This window comes from Salmo salar, chromosome ssa11 (assembly GCF_905237065.1).
Source record: "Salmo salar chromosome ssa11, Ssal_v3.1, whole genome shotgun sequence".
Classification (NCBI taxonomy): Eukaryota; Metazoa; Chordata; class Actinopteri; order Salmoniformes; family Salmonidae; genus Salmo; species Salmo salar.
The window spans coordinates 93970152-93989119 of record NC_059452.1 but is presented as its reverse complement, the minus strand read 5'-3'; the positions used below and the strand labels follow the sequence as shown (position 1 = coordinate 93989119).

Below are 18968 nucleotides of genomic sequence, written 5' to 3'. Positions count from 1 at the left end.
TAAATAGCCTAAAATGGGACCCTAACCTAATTTGATACAATTCTGAAATGAAATATCGGTTTGCGGGTCACGAGTGTCCATATAGCATTTTCCAATTAGGGGACTAGGTTAGTTTAACGATGATGATTCTACACCCAAAAACCATTTGGGGGACGGTACAAGATGTCTGCGTGAGTGGTCCCATTAAACAGAGCTCCTGAAAACATTTTGTTTTTAAATAAACCCTAATGTGATTTGATAACCTGGAGAGAAAAAAAAAACCTCACTGTAGTTTTTTCAAATACAACCAGCAGATGGTGCAATTGGTTAAAGCAATTGGTTACGTTGCGACGTGAGGGACCTTGAGGAGCGATGCCTCCATAAAGCTGCCTCCACTGATTTCAGTACAGTGTATATTTGGGGAAACAGCAGGTGACTACTTGCTGTCAGAGTTTCCCACCAAAGTAAGTACAGGAAAGCTTTACCGCATACAGAAGATTGAATAATCCTACTGCACAATAGTCAATTGTTCGTATTTCAAATGTACCATTTATTATTTTTTAAATTGAATAATTTTTGGCCTTAACCTATTGATATAATTTTTCTAACCTGATGTGACTAAATCAGATCAATTGCAAATATGGTGAAAAAAATAATCTTCATTGACACGCCTAGGTGTTTGACCACCAGAGTGTGCTATTTACTTAGATTTGGAAGTGGGGTATTGTATTGATGTTGGCATTTCTGAAGACAACTAGACTAATCTTATTCTATGTGTTGTTGTGTTTTGGAATCAAGCGTTTTCTGTTTGTTAGTTTGGTTTTTAGAAAGCGATAGAGAGGTTTACAGGAGTAGTAGAGTGGAGGGGGATGAAACGGACCATAGTTTTATGGGAGGAGGAGCTGTGTAGTCAGGGGAAGAGGAGTGGTAGAGCTTTAGGGAAAAAAGAAAAGAGGCTGAGTTTGAGGAGGAGAAATGTGAGGAATAAAATCACAATGTGCAATTACATTTTTTGAAAAGCATTTTTTTAAATAACCATCCAATTAGTTGGGCAATAGAAACATGGTTTTCAAACAGCAGCTTGTTTTGATTTCTCTCTCTGTCTGTCTGTCTGTCTGCCTAACAGGATGCTGTTACTACTTTAACAGCTAGGGGAACTGAGCTCTGTTTCCTGACTTTCTTTTTTTTCACCAAGATAATGTGTGTGTGTGTGTGTGTGTGTGTGTGTGTGTGTGTGTGTGTGTGTGTGTGTGTGTGTGTGTGTGTGTGTGAGAGAGAGACAGTTCATGGAATGCTGTGATGTCATCAGCTCAGTCATACACAAAGGCAAGGAGGAGGACACACAAGCACACTCGCTCGAATAGTTACTCTGCTGTGGAGCATCTGCACCCCCACTGTGAGTACATCCTACTTAAATAACACATCCGTTCTCTCACATTCTGCTGAATTTTCTATTACTGAATCCCTCTCCTTTTCTGTCATTTTTCCCCCCACACTAAGCGTTGAGTAGAAAGAAACCAATGTGTTTGCCAGCAGTGACAGTTCTCAGTCTCCGGCTACCTTTGTCTCCCTCCAAGTGTTGCTTGTGCTGTTTCCATTGTTAATATGACCACCATGCCTAGTGAAGTCTATTCAGCCCCTCTGCTATTACAGCATTCTGCTGATGCTGTCCTGGGATGTGACCTTGTAGTTTGGTTACAGCCCAGTAACGGCCATGTTAAAATGGAGCAGCTGTCTCTTGGGAGTTTGAAAAAAAGGAAGGGGGGTTGGAAAGGGATGTGTGTGAAGGAGGAAGAAAAACCCACCCATTCCTTTGGAATCGGTTCCCATCTAGAGTCAGACACACTCTCGGAGCCCTGACATGGCTTGAGTGAGGAAACCAGGGTTTGATGGAGGGGAAAGTAGAATACTGAGATTACTAAGAAATGAAATAGAAGACAGTAAGTAGTGACATCTTAAGAGGAGAACAGATAAAGAAAACCAAGGCAAGAAAAACTGTCTAGGATAAGTAAAGACAGCAGTAGGATTAGCATTCAGTAGGGACTAGGGAGTGCCAATCATCTGCAGTGCAGACAGATGTGATGTAACATTTTCCCTGAAGCAGAGTCTCCCAGTGATGGTGCCTGACGAGGGCTGATGACGACTGACGGTGTGTGTGTGTGTGTGTGTGTGTGTGTGTGTGTGTGTGTGTGTCGAGGGAGGAGGAAGTGTCAGCTCAGAGGACGACAGAGGAAGCAGTCTTCAGCTTGTGTGTGTGTGTGTGTGTGTTTGTGACAGACGAGCCACGATCTTCTTCTTCTCCTCATGAGGCTCGTTTAGAAACCAACTCATCTTCAGGAAACTGTTGGCTTAAGGAGTCAGGACAGTACCCCTCCACCTCCAGCCCACCACCGCCGCCACCATGCTGCAGCAGATCTTAAAGGACATGTACATCGACCCAGATGTGTTGGAGGCCCTAAATGAGGACCAGAAGAAGACCCTGTTCCTGAAGATGAGAGAGGAGCAGGTGCGGCGCTGGACAGAACGTGAGGAGAAAGAAGCGGACCATAGGCCAAAGTCAAAGACAGGTACCAACTCCTCTCACTCACCCCTCTCTACCTTTTCTACTACATCTTCACATACTGGGGCTGACAAGAGCCATAGTACCTATGTGCCAGAAAGTATCATTACCTGCTTATGAAATAAGCCTTCAAACATGTTCCATTGAAATCTACCTGGCTGGTCTTTCTGAAGCCAGGTACTTTAGACAAGTCTTAGACATGTTGGTGTATCTTCTGCTGTGGATTAACCAATAGGAAGCTGCCATGTAAAGTTGAGCTGCAAGCATGTGGTTTACCTCTGACAGACATCCTGTGATGATGTGTCTACTGAAAACGTTGTCACTATCAACTGCTGCTTTTTGCAGGCCCTCTGTGTGTGTGTCTGCCTGCAAGGTTATGCACTTTGTTTCAATGAGATGGCATTACCTGTTTATATTATGATAAGCAGGCCTGAGAGTAGGTAATGGCTAAAAAGGCTACTTGTGTCTTTTGTCAAATGACTACCTGCAGTTACCAGGGTTACCATGTACTGTCACAATAGGGACACTGGAGGCTATGAGGAAGTAGCCCTGCCTCGTGTAGCATCACCGAGGTGAGAGAAAGGAGGAGGTCTTCAACTCGGCTTTCTAGTCACTTCCAGTAACTATGTCTGAAAGAGTAGTCCTACTGCCAGACCAGGATGTGGCTCTGCTATCTCGTTTGAGGAAATGACATACTTACAGCTGACTCACCCACAGTTGATTGAATCGTTGGTTCAATAATCAATTGTTTTTAAAGGGACCTTATCAGTGAACACAAAGCCCATCTTAGTGTAAGACAACAAACATCTGAAACAGGTGCCATGCAGGTTTGATGCTCAACAACAGAGCAGAATGTCTAATCTCTCTCTGTGTGTGTGTGTGTGTGTGTGTGTGTGTGTGTGTGTGTGTGTGTGTGTGTGTGTGTGTGTGTGTGTGTGTGTGTGTGTGTGTGTGTGTGTGTGTGTGTGTGTGTGTGTGTGTGTGTGTGTGTGTGTATGTATATACAGGGCTATGCTTTAGATTATTTTGTTCCCAGTGAAGGGAGAGGTCTGATTGTGTCTGTATATATATATATATGCAGGGCTATGCTTTAGATTATTTGGTTCCCAGTGAAGGGAGAGGTCTGTGTGTGTATATATATATATATATATATATATATATATATATATATATATATATATATATATATATATGCAGGGCTATGCTTTAGATTATTTGGTTCCCAGTGAAGGGAGAGGTCTGATTGTGTGTGTGTGTGTGTGTGTGTGTGTTATATATATATATATATATATATATATATATATATATATATATATATATATATATATATATATATATATATATATATATATATATATATATATATACTGCTCAAAAAAATAAAGGGAACACTTAAACAACACATCCTAGATCTGAATGAAAGAAATAATATTATTAAATACTTTTTTCTTTACATAGTTGAATGTGCTGACAACAAAATCACACAAAAATAATCAATGAAAATCCAATTTATCAACCCATGGAGGTCTGGATTTAGAGTCACACTCAAAATTAAAGTGGAAAACCACACTACAGGGTGATCCAACTTTGATGTAATGTCCTTAAAACAAGTCAAAATGAGGCTCAGTAGTGTGTGTGGCCTCCACGTGCCTGTATGACCTCCCTACAACGCCTGGGCATGCTCCTGATGAGGTGGCGGATGGTCTCCTGAGGGATCTCCTCCCAGACCTGGACTAAAGCATCCGCTAACTCCTGGACAGTCTGTGGTGCAACGTGGCGTTGGTGGATGGAGCGAGACATGATGTCCCAGATGTGCTCAATTGGATTCAGGTCTGGGGAACAGGCGGGCCAGTCCATAGCATCAATGCCTTCCTCTTGCAGGAACTGCTGACACACTCCAGCCACATTGTCTTGCATTAGGAGGAACCCTGGGCCAACCGCACCAGAATATGGTCTCACAAGGGGTCTGAGGATCTCATCTCGGTACCTAATGGCAGTCAGGCTACCTCTGGCGAGCACATGGAGGGCTGTGCGGCCCCCCAAAGAAATGCCACCCCACACCATGACTGACCCACCGCCAAACCGGTCATGCTGGAGGATGTTGCAGGCAGCAGAACGTTCTCCACGGCGTCTCCAGACTCTGTCACGTCTGTCACGTGCTCAGTGTGAACCTGCTTTCATCTGTGAAGAGCACAGGGCGCCAGTGGCGAATTTGCCAATCTTGGTGTTCTCTGGCAAATGCCAAACGTCCTTCACGGTGTTGGGCTGTAAGCACAACCCCCACCTGTGGACGTCGGGCCCTCATACCACCCTCATGAAGTCTGTTTCTGACCGTTTGAGCAGACACATGCACATTTGTGGCCTGCTGGAGGTCATTTTGCAGGGCTCTGGCAATGCTTCTCCTGCTCCTCCTTGCACAAAGACGGAGGTAGCGGTCCTGCTGCTGGGTTGTTGCCCTCCTACGGCCTCCTCCACATCTCCTGATGTACTGGCCTGTCTCCTGGTAGCGCCTCCATGCTCTGGACACTACGCTGACAGACACAGCAAACCTTCTTGCCACAGCTCGCATTGATGTGCCATCCTGGATGAGCTGCACTACCTGAGCCACTTGTGTGGGTTGTAGACTCCGTCTCATGCTACCACTAGAGTGAAAGCACCGCCAGCATTCAAAAGTGACCAAAACATCAGCCAGGAAGCATAGGAACTGAGAAGTGGTCTGTGGTCCCCACCTGCAGAACCACTCCTTTATTGGGGGTGTCTTGCTAATTGCCTATAATTTCCATCTGATGTCTATTCCATTTGCACAACAGCATGTGAAATTTATTGTCAATCAGTGTTGCTTCCTAAGTGGACAGTTTGATTTCACAGAAGTGTGATTGACTTGGAGTTACATTGTGTTGTTTAAGTGTTCCCTTTATTTTTTTGAGCAGTATGTATATATATATATATATATATATATATATATATATATATATATATATGCAGGGCTATGCTTTAGATTATTTGGTTCCCAGTGAAGGGAGAGGTCTGATTGTGTGTGTAAATATATATATATATACAGGGCTATGCTTTAGATTATTTTGTTCCCAGTGAAGGGAGAGGTCTGCTGTCTGGAATGTGTGTGTGTCGGAAAAAAAAGATAACAGAACAGAGGAACTTGCGATAGACAGAAATAGTACCAGCTAGTGTTTCACAGAGAGTAGACTGTTATTTTCTATGTTAGAGAGGAACTCAACTGTTCTTCTATTGTTTAAATCAGCTGCAATAAAAGGGTAATTACGCACATGCTACAAACGCAGGCAGGCTGTAATTCTATCCTGAAACTGGTTTGGTGTACTGCAAAATCTTGCCCGTCTGCATTTTCTCCGTTGCAAGTAGCCAGTCCCTGAGTGAGGAATTTGTGTCATAATTATGACTCGGTTCACAATGTGCTTTACCTTGACATTCCACAGGAGGAATCTGAGATCACAAGACAAATCACAGAGCTTCTCATGAGAAGTTTGAGAGAGAGAGAGATGCAACAGTGGAGGAAAATGAGTCTATGATGGCTGGCTGTAGGTCACTGTAGCACATGTCCGTTTTTGCATTCATTCTGCTTGACGTGTCAATAGGATCAGGGGAAGTCTGGTTTTGGCTGCAATAGACATTGGACAACAAAGCACTGATTATCGAGCATCTGAATGTCAGACAGGGAGGTGGGAGAACAGAGGCCTCTATATCGGCTAACGACCAGGGCAGCTATTACTACAAGTCAACGTTCCCCCGATACACACTGGGTCGTTCCATGTCATTTCAGCAAGTCACCATCTCAGAATGTTCTGAAATAATTTCTATAGAAACAGATAAGATTAGCATTCCTGCAACATTATTTTGTTGAAATATAATTTGATCACTGCTGTGTACACACACACACACACACACACACACACACACACCCTGATACACAGTGCAGTGTTACACACACACACACACACCCTGATGCACAGTGCAGAGTTACACACACACACACACCCTGATACAGAGTGCAGAGTTACACACACCACTGGACCATAGGGTTAGAGACGACATTGTAGCATATGTTATAGCCACAGTTGTTGCAGACCTAGTTTGGTTGTTGTTGGTGTGAAGCAGAATAAAATAAGGGTCTGTTAAAGCGCAGGACCCGGGTGTCTGTGCAAAGCAGGAAGTGACTCCAGGCCCACTGGTCCATGCCTTCCAACAATGAAGTGTGAGCAGAGTAGGAAGCCTGCAGGAGGCATAAGGCAATGTGTGATAGTGGTTTAGTGTTATTCATCTGTTCAATTATATTTAGGTCATTTAGTGTGGGGTGTATGTAGTTAGTGTGTTACTGAATGTCTGTCCCTGCATTTCTGTAGCATGTGTACATGCATGATTTGTAACATGTAGGCTATACAACTGGTATGACAGCTTTGCAGTACATGTTTTGGTGTGTTAGTACCCCTATGTGTTCACCACTATGTGTTCACCACTATGTGTTCCTGTGTGTGGGGTTATGTCCATTCCGAGCACAGAACGTGACAGACTGGTGACGTTTGCTAGTGGCAGATGATAGAATGTAGTGCAAGTCATGGTCACCTTATTGCCACAGTAACTAGACCTGTCCTTCCATGAACGTACCACAGTATACCGGTTTCTGTATGTACTACATCGGCACCGTTCCCTTTTCAATCTGTTCAATATGTGGAGGAATATGATTGAGGCCTGGTCTTTAGAGAGGGGTGTGGTCAGAGTCATGGGGTGAAGTAACAGGACTATTGTGACAAGGACGTGGTTCCAAGAGTCAAGAGGGACACACCTCTTACCAGTTTGACAAGTGTGAAGTCATATCCCAAGTCCCACATGCCATTCATGTAAATGTCTTGCGTGTTGAGAAAATTGTCTGGTTTCAAATAAAATACAATGAAATAAAATGTCATTGTATTTGTCACATGCACCAAATACAACAGGTGTAGACTTTACTGTGAAATACTTACTTACAAGCCCATTCCCAACAATGCTGAGTTAAGAAGTATGAAATAGTAAAATAATGGGACTATATACAAGGAGTACGGGTACTGAGTCAATGTGCAGGGGTACGAGGTAGTAGAGGTAATATGTACATGTAGTTCAGGGCTTGTCGTCGGGGTTTGCCCCAGGTGGAATGTGGTGCCGTTGCCACAGGATGGGCTGGCAGAACCAGTTAATTGGTAGTCTGCTCTGGAAGGGTGCCTCTCCTTGTTTTCAACCCAAACCCTCAGTTCAGATTCAGAAAACGTTTGTCAATGAGCCAATACATTTTTGCAGCAATCACAATACATACAGTACATACAAAAAACACGTATTTATAAACAACATTAGAACAGCGAAGGGTATTTACAGTCAAGTAGGCTGAATAAGTGCCTCTACTGGTCCTCGACTCAGCGTGTGTGTGTGTGTGTGTGCTGCTTTATTCCCATAAAGGAACATTTCTCAGCCTTTACCCAATGTTGCCATGTCATGCTATTTAAGGATGTGGTGACTTTTCTATTTTTTTTTGCCATCTCTTCCACTGCTGTCCATAAAAGGAGCCCAGCATTGTCTGTTTACCACAGAAATATAAATATTACAAATCAATGTTTTTACAAGTTTGGCAAGAATGTCTCTTCTCTGTTGCTTCCAGTAATAGAACTCCAGTGTGTTTTTGTCTCCTGTAGCCAACAGTAAGAAAGTGAGCTGGTTGCTGGGCAGGGACGGAGATGTGGCGGTCATGGCGATTGGAGAGGTGGACGAGCTGAAGACCTCCAAACTCATCTGCACTGGGCCTGCGGAAAGAAGAGCACCACCAAGCCTGCACAGTAACGCACTGTACGGACACCTCAGCACCACAAGCAGGGATTTTACCTCCAGTTCTGTGGAGCTGTGATAATGGTATCAAATTGAGTGAGAGGTTCGTTTCTGAGTTTGACATTTTCGATCATTCCTTTTTTGTTTTTCCTGTCTGGTCCTGCCTGGTCCTGTCTGTCTCTGCAGCCACCAGACAACCTCCCTGAAGAGCAACCTGGTAAACAGACCAGCCTCAGAACCTGTCAGAACTCGGAGAGAGGATCTGCCTCCCAAAACACAGTCAGGGATACAACTCAATTTAAAGGTGAGAGTGTGTGTGTGTGTGTGTGTGTGTGTGTGTGTGTGTGTGTGTGTGTGTGTGGAGGTGACCTTCCTGTTGCTGTCATTAATCTCGGGCACAGCCGAGGGCCAGTGAGACGCACGTTCTCCAGGGAGAGTCATCGCTCAGTGGCCAAATAAATCACACCTAGCTCTCCCTCTCCGGACTCTTATATCCCTTCATCTCTTTTTCCTTTTACTCTCCATTATTGCCTTCAACAACAGCAAAGACCCTCTCCCTTGATCTTCTCTTTCCAACTCAACCACATCCTATCCATCCTTTCAATCACACCCTCCTCTCTTCCCTCCCTCTATCCCGTCTTTTCAATCACACCCTCCTCTCTTCTCTCCCTCTATCCCGTCTTTTCAATCACACCCTCCTCTCTTCTCTCCCTCTATCCCGTCTTTTCAATCACACCCTCCTCTCTTCTCTCCCTCTATCCCGTCTTTTCAATCACACCCTCCTCTCTTCTCTCCCTCGATCCCGTCTTTTCAATCACACCCTCCTCTCTTCTCTCCCTCTATCCCGTCTTTTCAATCACACCCTCCTCTCTTCCCTCCCTCTATCCCGTCTTTTCAATCACACCCTCCTCTCTTCTCTCCCTCTATCCCGTCCTTTCAATCACAACCTCCTCTCTTCTCTCCCTCTATCTTGTCCTTTCAATCACAACCTCCTCTCTTCTCTCCCTCTATCCCGTCCTTTCAATCACAACCTCCTCTCTTCTCTCCCTCTATCTTGTCCTTTCAATCACAACCTCCTCTCTTCTCTCCCTCTATCTTGTCCTTTCAATCACAACCTCCTCTCTTCTCTCCCTCTATCTTGTCCTTTCAATCACAACCACCTCTCTTCTCTCCCTCTATCCTGTCCTTTCAATCACAACCTCCTCTCTTCTCTCCCTCTATCTTGTCCTTTCAATCACAACCTCCTCTCTTCTCTCCCTCTATCTTGTCCTTTCAATCACACTCTCCTCTCTTCTCTCCCTCTATCTTGTCCTTTCAATCACACCCTTCTCTCCGTCTATCCCGTCCTTTCAATCACACCCTCCTCTCTTCCCTCCCTCTATCCCGTCCTTTCAATCACACCCTCCTCTCTTCCCTCCCTCTATCCTGTCCTTTCAATCACACCCTCCTCTCTTCTCTCCCTCTATCCCCTCCTTTCAATCACACCCTCCTCTCTTCCCTCCCTCTATCTTGTCCTTTCAATCACAACCTCCTCTCTTCTCTCCCTCTATCTTGTCCTTTCAATCACAACCTCCTCTCTTCTCTCCCTCTATCTTGTCCTTTCAATCACAACCACCTCTCTTCTCTCCCTCTATCCTGTCCTTTCAATCACAACCTCCTCTCTTCTCTCCCTCTATCTTGTCCTTTCAATCACAACCTCCTCTCTTCTCTCCCTCTATCTTGTCCTTTCAATCACAACCTCCTCTCTTCTCTCCCTCTATCCCGTCCTTTCAATCACAACCACCTCTCTTCTCTCCCTCTATCCTGTCCTTTCAATCACAACCTCCTCTCTTCTCTCCCTCTATCTTGTCCTTTCAATCACAACCTCCTCTCTTCTCTCCCTCTATCTTGTCCTTTCAATCACAACCTCCTCTCTTCTCTCCCTCTATCTTGTCCTTTCAATCACAACCTCCTCTCTTCTCTCCCTCTATCTTGTCCTTTCAATCACAACCTCCTCTCTTCTCTCCCTCTATCCCGTCCTTTCAATCACAACCACCTCTCTTCTCTCCCTCTATCCCGTCCTTTCAATCACAACCTCCTCTCTTCTCTCCCTCTATCTTGTCCTTTCAATCACAACCACCTCTCTTCTCTCCCTCTATCCCGTCCTTTCAATCACACCCTCCTCTCTTCCCTCCCTCTATCCCGTCCTTTCAATCACATCCTCCTCTCTTCTCTCCCTCTATCCTGTCCTTTCCATTCTCTCCACTTTTTTTGTCCAGTTCCTTCCTTTCTGTCTGTCTGTCTGTCTGTCTGTCTGTCTGTCTGTCTGTCTGTCTGTCTGTCTGTCTGTCTGTCTGTCTGTCTGTCTGTCTGTCTGTCTGTCTGTCTGTCTGTCTGTCTGTCTGTCTGTCTGTCTGTCTGTCTGTCTGTCTGTCTGTCTGTCTGTCTGTCATTAATGTGTGTATGTGCCAATTTATATGTATACATTAGCTGTTTTAGTTAAGTGTGTAGGAGGTAGAGTGATTTTGTTTATTTTGTGTTATAGTGAACCCTGCACATTTTCAATTGGCAAGTGTGGTTGTCACATGTATTGTGCATAAGTGTGTGTGTGAAGGGGGGGTTGTTGTTGTGGATGTGGGGGGGGGTTAACTCCATTTTCAGCTATCTTAAAAAGAGGGAGAAGATTTTCTGCGTTGTCATGGCAACCCTGTGCACATAGCAAGTGCGAGCCAGGGTGGACACTGTCTCACCTGCCCCTGATCCTCCATTCTGTAGAGTACAGTATTGACCATGATCCTCCATTCTGTAGAGTACAGTATTGACCATGATCCTCCATTCTGTAGAGCATAGTATTGACCAGGATCCTCCATTCTGTAGAGCACAGTATTGACCATGATCCTCCATTCTGTAGAGCACAGTATTGACCAGGAACCTCCATTCTGTGGAGCACAGTATTGACCATGATCCTCCATTCTGTAGAGCACAGTATTGACCACGATCCTCCATTCTGTAGAGCACAGTATTGACCAGGATCCTCCATTCTGTAGAGCACAGTATTGACCACTCAGATGTGGCTCCTTCCAGGCACCCACAGCTGGTCCTTCAAACATAAATTCACAAATGTTTATATACTGAACAAAAATATAAACGCAACATGCAACAATTTCAAAGATTTTACTGAGTTACAGTTCATATAAAGAAATCAGTCAATAATATAAAAACAAATCATTAGGCCCTAATCATGGATTTCACATGGCTGGGAATACAGATATGCATCTGTTGGTCACAGATACCTTAAAAAAATAAGTAGGGGCGTGGATCAGAAAACCAGTCAGTATCTGGTGTGACCACCATATCACTCATGCAGCGCGACACATCTCCTTCTCATAAAGTTGATCAGGCTGTTGATTCTGGCCAGTGGAATGTTGTCCCACTCCACTTCAATGGCTGTGAGAAGTTTCTGGATATTGGCGGGAACTGGAGCACGCTGTCATACACGTTGATCCAGAGCATCCCAAACATGCTCAATGGGTGACATGTCTGAGTATGCAGGACATGGAAGAACTGGGACATTTTCAGCTTCTAGGAGTTGTCTACAGGCCCTTGCGACATGGGGACGTGTATTATCATGCTGAAACATGAGGTGAATGGCACGACAATGGGCCTCAGGATCTTGTCACTGTATGTCTGTGCATTCAAATTGCCGTCGATAAAATGCAATTGTGTTCGTTGACCATATTGTGCCTGCCCATACCATAACCCCACTGCCACCATGGGGCACTCTGTTCACAACGTTGACGCCAACAAACCCCTCGCCCACAAGACTCCATACACATGGTCTGTGGTTGTGAGGCTGGTTGGACGTACTGACAAATTCTCAAAAACCATGTTGGAGGTGGCTTATGGTAGAGAAATAACATTTATATTCTATGGCACCAGCTCTGGTGGACATTCCTGCAGTCAGCATGCCAATTGCATGCTCCCTCAACTTGAGACATCTGTGGCATTGTGTTGTGTGACAAAACGGAACATTTTTGAATGGCCTTTTATTGTCCACAGCACAAGGTGCACCTGTGTAATGATCATGCTTATTTTAATGATTATCTTGGCAAAGGAGAAATGCTCGCTAACAGGGATGTAAACAAATTTGTGCACATTTTTGAGAATGTTTTGGGGCATATGTACAATTTCTGGGATCTGTTATTACAGCTCATGAAACATGGGACCAACACTACATGTTGCGTATATATTTTTGTTCTGTGTAGAACAGTCTGAATAAGCACATAAGAAATGAATCTAAATTAAATATGCCTATGTGGTCTTCGGTGTGCTTACATTTTTCTAAGTAAGAATACTTGATTCAAAAAATGTCAAACACCTAGCAGGTTCTTGTCAGAAAATGTAAAGTGTGTTTTGATCTGTCAGCTCAACTGACATGTTCCTGCTTTTCCAACAGGAGAACAGTGAGGAAGTGAGGACATTGCCCCCTCTACAGGTATGTTTGTGTACTGCACGTTACTGTCTGTGTCTTGGCTCGCTCTGTAATGCCTGTGTTTGTGTGTTCAACCCACAGGTGGCAGTGAGTGAGCAGCAGCCACCTGCAGCAGTGGAAAAAGTAAGTATTATAACGGATTTCTGAGTTTGGGTTCTGTAAAGGGTTTGTCTTATACTATTACATTATAAGGGCATTTGTTTTTAGGATTAACTTTTGTTTAAAGTTAGATATACTAGTGTGGTACCTCTTATGTTGATTGGATAAAAATATATGCTACATTAATTTAGGGCCAATCCGGAGTTCAATAACAAAGCGGTCATTTCACCACTTGTTTTAGTAAACAGCTGAGTGATGGGGCTTGAGAAATATAACCACAAATTCATAGACAGAGCTATGGATACAAGGACTGACCATCCATGATATCAAAATTATAGTTGTAGTCATGTTTTGAGGCTATAAAGTGTTTGTTTACAATAGATTTACTTTGTTTACAAACATTGGAGTAAAATAAGCTTATATTTTGGGTTCCGACAGATAAAAAATAAAAAAAGTTTTGTCACACACCGGATAGGTGCAGTGAAATGTGTTGTTTTTACAGGGTCAGCCATAGTAGGCATTTATATGTTATATTCTTCAAGAATATCGTTAATTTAGAAGTCCAAAAATGTATGTTGCAATTGCAGATTGCCCCTTTAAGGTATAACGCTATGCACAGTTTCTGAGTAAGGTTGAGTTAGTGACGGGAAAGGTCATCTTATTGTCACTTCCTGAACAGCAATAATGATATCATCTGTGGCATACCATCAATTGTCATGTAACCAACGACGGGAAAGCACAATGTTAAGCTTCTAGTATTTCTGGCCAGGTATGGGGTTGAGAAAGTAACACATTATGGGCTACAGGTAGCCTAGTGGTTAGAGCATTAGGCCAGTAACCAAAAGGTTGCTGGTTGGATTCCCCAAGCCGACAAGGTGAAAAATCTGTTGATGTGCCCTTGAGCAAGGCACTTTAATCTAATTTGCTCCAGGGGTGAGGTACTACTATGGCTGACCCTGTAAAACTGCACCTGTACCGTATGTGACAATAAATAAAAAGTAGTGGCAGGTTACAGCTATCACGCATTGCTTCTGGACAGTGGCACCCACTCTCTCTCCCACTCTCTCTCCAGGTCCTCTTTCTCACCGCTGTCTCTCTAACCTCTCTCTCCTGCCTCTCTAACCTCTCTCTCCTGTCTCTCTAACCTCTCTCTCCTGCCTCTCTAACCTCTCTCTCCTGCCTCTCTAACCTCTCTCTCCTGCCTCTCTAACCTCTCTCTCCTGCCTCTCTAACCTCTCTCTCCTGCCTCTCTAACCTCTCTCCTGTCTCTCTAACCTCTCTCTCCTGCCTCGCTAACCTCTCTCTCCTGTCTCTCTAACCTCTCTCTCCTGTCTCTCTAACCTCTCTCTCCTGTCTCTCTAACCTCTCTCTCCTGTCTCTCTAACCTCTCTCTCCTGCCTCGCTAACCTCTCTCTCCTGTCTCTCTAACCTCTCTCTCCTGTCTCTCTAACCTCTCTCTCCTGCCTCTCTAACCTCTCTCTCCTGTCTCTCTAACCTCTCTCTCCTGTCTCTCTAACCTCTCTCTCCTGCCTCTCTAACCTCTCTCTCCTGCCTCTCTAACCTCTCTCTCCTGTCTCTCTGTTCTGGCCTTGCCGTCTCACCCATCTTTCTCTGTCTGTTTGGGGGAGCAGCTGATCTGTAGCGGCCCTCCAGTATGTCTGTCATCACTCTCTACCACAGGCTGCAATGGGACTGGGGTGGGACTGGGGAAAGGGGGTATTTTGATTGTTGTGTGTGTGTGTGTGTGTGTGTGTGTGTGTGTGTGTGTGTGTGTGTGTGTGTGTGTGTGTGTGTGTGTGTGTGTGTGTGTGTGTGTGTGTGTGTAAGAGCAACTTACACACACTCCCCTGGAGCAGATGGTTATTAAACTTGATCAGGGAACTGAAACACCAGAGACGAGGAGTGCGTCAGTCACAGATGGATGGGATTGTGGGATTGTCTCCTGAGGTTTGGGCAGGGGAGCTCTCCTTTCCTCTCTTCTCCTAATGCAGCCAAGCTGAACCGCAGGACAAAACTCTCCCTCTATCACTTCATCCTTACCCAAGACTCATCGCAAACATGCCACTGCACGTCTCTGCCCAACCCATGTCAATGTCTCAATGCACAACCCCACACTTTTATTTCATCTGATTGAACTAAGAGACAGAGATTCTATGGTTTGTAGAATTCAGGTTGTCAATCTTAACTGTACAAATGGCTCAGTGACTCAGACATCTGGCAGTGGTTATTTGTGGTTGATATTTGTTTGTGAGATCGAGAGAGGGGACTGATTTGGTACTGCTGATGTAGTTGTATTTGGTGCTGCTGCTACAGTGGGGGGTGGGGGGAGAGAGAGAATATTGAAGTATTCAATTTGGGTGGAGTGTGATGTTGTCACTGGAAGCATTCCATCAAACCTTTCAGTAACATAAATACATTTGGTTCCGGTAGAAGAAATGTTATATATAAAATGATGCATATGAATCTGACTGTTTTTTCCTGTTCCCCAGCAGGCTGAGTTGCAGCAGGATGTAGAAGTAGATGGTCCACAGGAAACTCCAGTCCTCCTGTCCTACAGACCTCACCCCAGAGCTGGCCCTTCCAACCTGAGGCTGGGTACCACACTGTCCTCTATCCCCAAGACCATCACACCGTCCTCTGTACCAAGCTCCACTCCATCCCCTGTCCCCACTGTCACACCGTCTCATGTCCCCAAGACCATAACCCCTGTTCCTACCATCACACCGTTTTCTGTCCCCAAAACCATCACACCGTCTGCTTTCCCTAGCATCATAACACTATCCCCTGTAACCAACAGTGTCATACCGTCTCCTGTCCCCAGCAGCAGTGTCATACCGTCTCCTGTCCCCAGCAGCAGTGTCATACCTTCTCCTGTCCCCAGCAGCAGTGTCATACCTTCTCCTGTCCCCAGCAGCAGTGTCATACCTTCTCCTGTCCCCAGCAGCAGTGTCATACCTTCTCCTGTCCCCAGCAGCAGTGTCATACCTTCTCCTGTCCCCAGCAGCAGTGTCATACCTTCTCCTGTCCCCAGCAGCAGTGTCATACCTTCTCCTGTCCCCAGCAGCAGTGTCATACCTTCTCCTGTCCCCAGCAGCAGTGTCATACCTTCTCCTGTCCCCAGTAGCAGTGTCATACTGCCTCTTGTCCCCAGCAGTAATGCCATCAGAGATGCTCTAGAAAAGAGCACTGCCAAATCACACGCGTCAGAGAAGACCGTCACACTGTCCCCTGTCCCTAGTCCCATCACATTGTCCCCTGTCCCTAGCCCCATCACACTGTCCAATGTCCCAAGCAGTGTCAAAATGTCTCCTGTCCCCAGTGTCTCACCCTCCCCTGTCCCCAGTGTCTCACCCTCCCCTGTCCCCAGTGTCTCACCCTCCCCTGTCCCCAGTGTCTCACCCTCCCCTGTCCCCAGTACCACTCGGTCCCCTGTCCCCAGTACCACTCGGTCCCCTGTCCGCAGTGTCTCACCCTCCCCTGTCCCCAGTACCACTCGGTCCCCTGTCCCCAGTACCACTCGGTCCCCTGTCCCCAGTGTCTCACCCTCCCCTGTCCCCAGTACCACTCGGTCCCCTGTCCCCAGTACCACTCGGTCCCCTGTCCCCAGTACCACTCGGTCCCCTGTCCCCAGTACCACTCGGTCCCCTGTCCCCAGTACCACTCGGTCCCCTGTCCCTAGCATCTATACACCGTCCCCTTTCCACAGGACCGTCACTCCATCCCCTGTGGCTAGCAGCACGGCCATAAGAGAAGCTCTGAAGAAGAGCACCGCCAAAACACATACTGCAGAGAAGACCACTGTCACACCGCTGTCCTTTACAACCAGACTCCACCCCCAGGAGACGCCCAGCAGCAGAGGTAAGATAGTGGAGCAGCATGGGTGATTGAGTCCCCTCACATTACAACACTGAGCTGAATATATTGAGATTGTTGTGAATGATTATGGTGGGAGAAACAGATTCTGGCCTCAAAATCCGGAAGCATGTAGACACCAGAGCACCTGCACAGTTTTACTTCACACTTTCACACAATGTTAATGAAGTCATGACAGGCAGTTCTCTTCCCTGCCACCTGGGGGCTATGTGAGAATGATTATCTGTCTTTGAAGCACTTTCACCTGGTGTGTTGAATAATGGACAGTTCATGGTTCTGCTGCAGACACCTTCAGTGTAGGTTCTTACTGTGGTTAGTGAGTTGGGTTTATTTTCCTAGCCCAGTGTCCTAGCCAATCACTGCCTCAGCCCACTGGAGTCTTTATGAACTGGCAGACTAAAAGCAGGCCAGCCTTAGGGGGAGGAAACCAGTGTGACTGTGATTGTGTCATGGTCACACATCCCCTCTTCTCTTTCTCTTTCTTTCTTTCTTTCTTTCTTTCTTTCTTTCTTTCTTTCTTTCTTTCTTTCTTTCTTTCTTTCTTTCTTTCTTTCTTTCTTTCTTTCTTTCTTTCTTTCTTATGTCTCCTTGTCTGTAGTTTTCCACAGTCCCTACAACATGACTTGTATCAGTGTATGATTGTGATTAGATATCTTATGTCTCTGACCCTCACATATAGTTTTCATGGCTTTGCCCTTGGAGCTTAACTATGTTTCTTGTTGCAGGAACTGAGTTCATTTGGCCTCCCCTTTTCCATAGAAATCCTCAGTATCTTAGGTTGTCTAGTTTTCCCTAACTATCTAATATTAGGAGTGAGTTTAGTGTCAGTCTAATTAGCAGTGTTTGGACCATGTTCCTCTAGCTGATCAGGAAAAGGCTGGTGGTTTTGATAAGCTGCCCGCATCCCTGGCCCAGTTCACAAACCAGACCGACAGACAGGGGAGCTAGACCAGCACCACCCAGTGGAAGACTGATCACACTGCAGCCAGTCCTCCACCGGAGTTAGTAGGAACAAAACCCAGCCTCTAGTCTCTACCGGCTGGAAATATACTAACCTTACAACGAGGTGAATGATTGTGTTTATTTGTCTTGGCTGAGGTACCTGTAATTCAGGTAATTCAGTACTTACCAGCATTTGTAACTTGAGAATGGCTCGCCATGAAGTGCTTTGAAAGGCTGGTCATGGCTCAAATCAACACCATCATCCCAGAAACCCTAGACCCACCCAATTTGCATATCGCCACCCCAACAGATCCACAGATATTGCACTCCACACTGCCCTTTCACACCTGGACAAAAGGAACACCTATGTGAGAATGCTATTCATTGACTACAGCTCAGCGTTCAACACCATAGTGCCCTCAAAGCTCATCAATAAGCTAAGGACCCTGGGACTCAACACCTCCCTCTGCAACTGGATCCTGAACTTCCTGACGGGCTGCCCCCAGGTGGTAAGGGTAGGTAACAACATATCCGCCACGCTGATCCTCAACACAGGGGCCCCTCAGGGGTGCGTGCTCAGCCTCTTCCAGTACTCTCTGTTCACTCATGACTGCACGGCCAGGCACGACTCCTACAACATCATTACATTTGCCGATGACACAACAGTGGTAGGCCTGATCACTGACAACAACGAGACAGCCTATAGGGAGGAGGTCAGAGACCTAGCCATGTGGTGCCAGGACAACAACCTCTCCCTCAACGTGATCAAGACAAAGGAGAGGATTGTGGACTACAGGAAAAAGAGGACCGAGCACGCACCCATTCTCATTGACAGGGCTGCAGTGGAGCAGGTTGAGAGCTTCAAGTTCCTTGGTAACCACATCACCAACAAACTAACATGGTCCAAGCACACCAAGACAGTCGTGAAGCGGGCACGACAAAACCTATTCCCCCTCAGGAGAATGAAAAGATTTGGCATGGGTCCTCAGAAGGTTCTACAGCTGCACCATCGAGAGCATCCTGACTGGTTGCATCACTGCCTGGTATGGCAACCGCTCGGGCCTCCGACCGCAAGGCACTACAAAGGGTAGTGCGTACGGCCCAGTACATCACTGGGGCCAAGCTTCCTGCTATCCAGGACCTCTATACCAGGCGGTGTTAGAGGAAGTTCCTAAAAATTGTCAAAGACTCCAGCCACCCTTGTCTCAGACTGTTCTCTCT

The 18968-nt window shown here is 45.8% G+C and overlaps 1 protein-coding gene across 7 annotated transcripts in view; it reads left to right on the top strand.

The window, feature by feature from the left end:
* Positions 1-1196: 1196 nt before the first annotated feature.
* The window catches only part of LOC106563646 (cell surface glycoprotein 1), a 34927-nt gene continuing 17155 nt past the window's right edge, over positions 1197-18968 (top strand). The window contains exons 1-7 of one of the 7 annotated variants that reach the window (XM_014129405.2): positions 1197-1375; positions 2257-2546; positions 8233-8383; positions 8549-8666; positions 12798-12836; positions 12915-12956; positions 15422-16790. In XM_014129405.2, the coding sequence (XP_013984880.2) occupies positions 2381-2546; positions 8233-8383; positions 8549-8666; positions 12798-12836; positions 12915-12956; positions 15422-16790 (1885 nt within the window). In that variant the 5' untranslated portion in view covers positions 1197-1375; positions 2257-2380. Of the gene's footprint in view, positions 1376-2176; positions 2547-8232; positions 8384-8548; positions 8667-12797; positions 12837-12914; positions 12957-15421; positions 16791-18968 lie in introns of all 7 variants that reach the window. The other 6 variants (XM_014129402.2, XM_014129406.2, XM_014129404.2 and 3 more) reach the window with 6 other exon arrangements.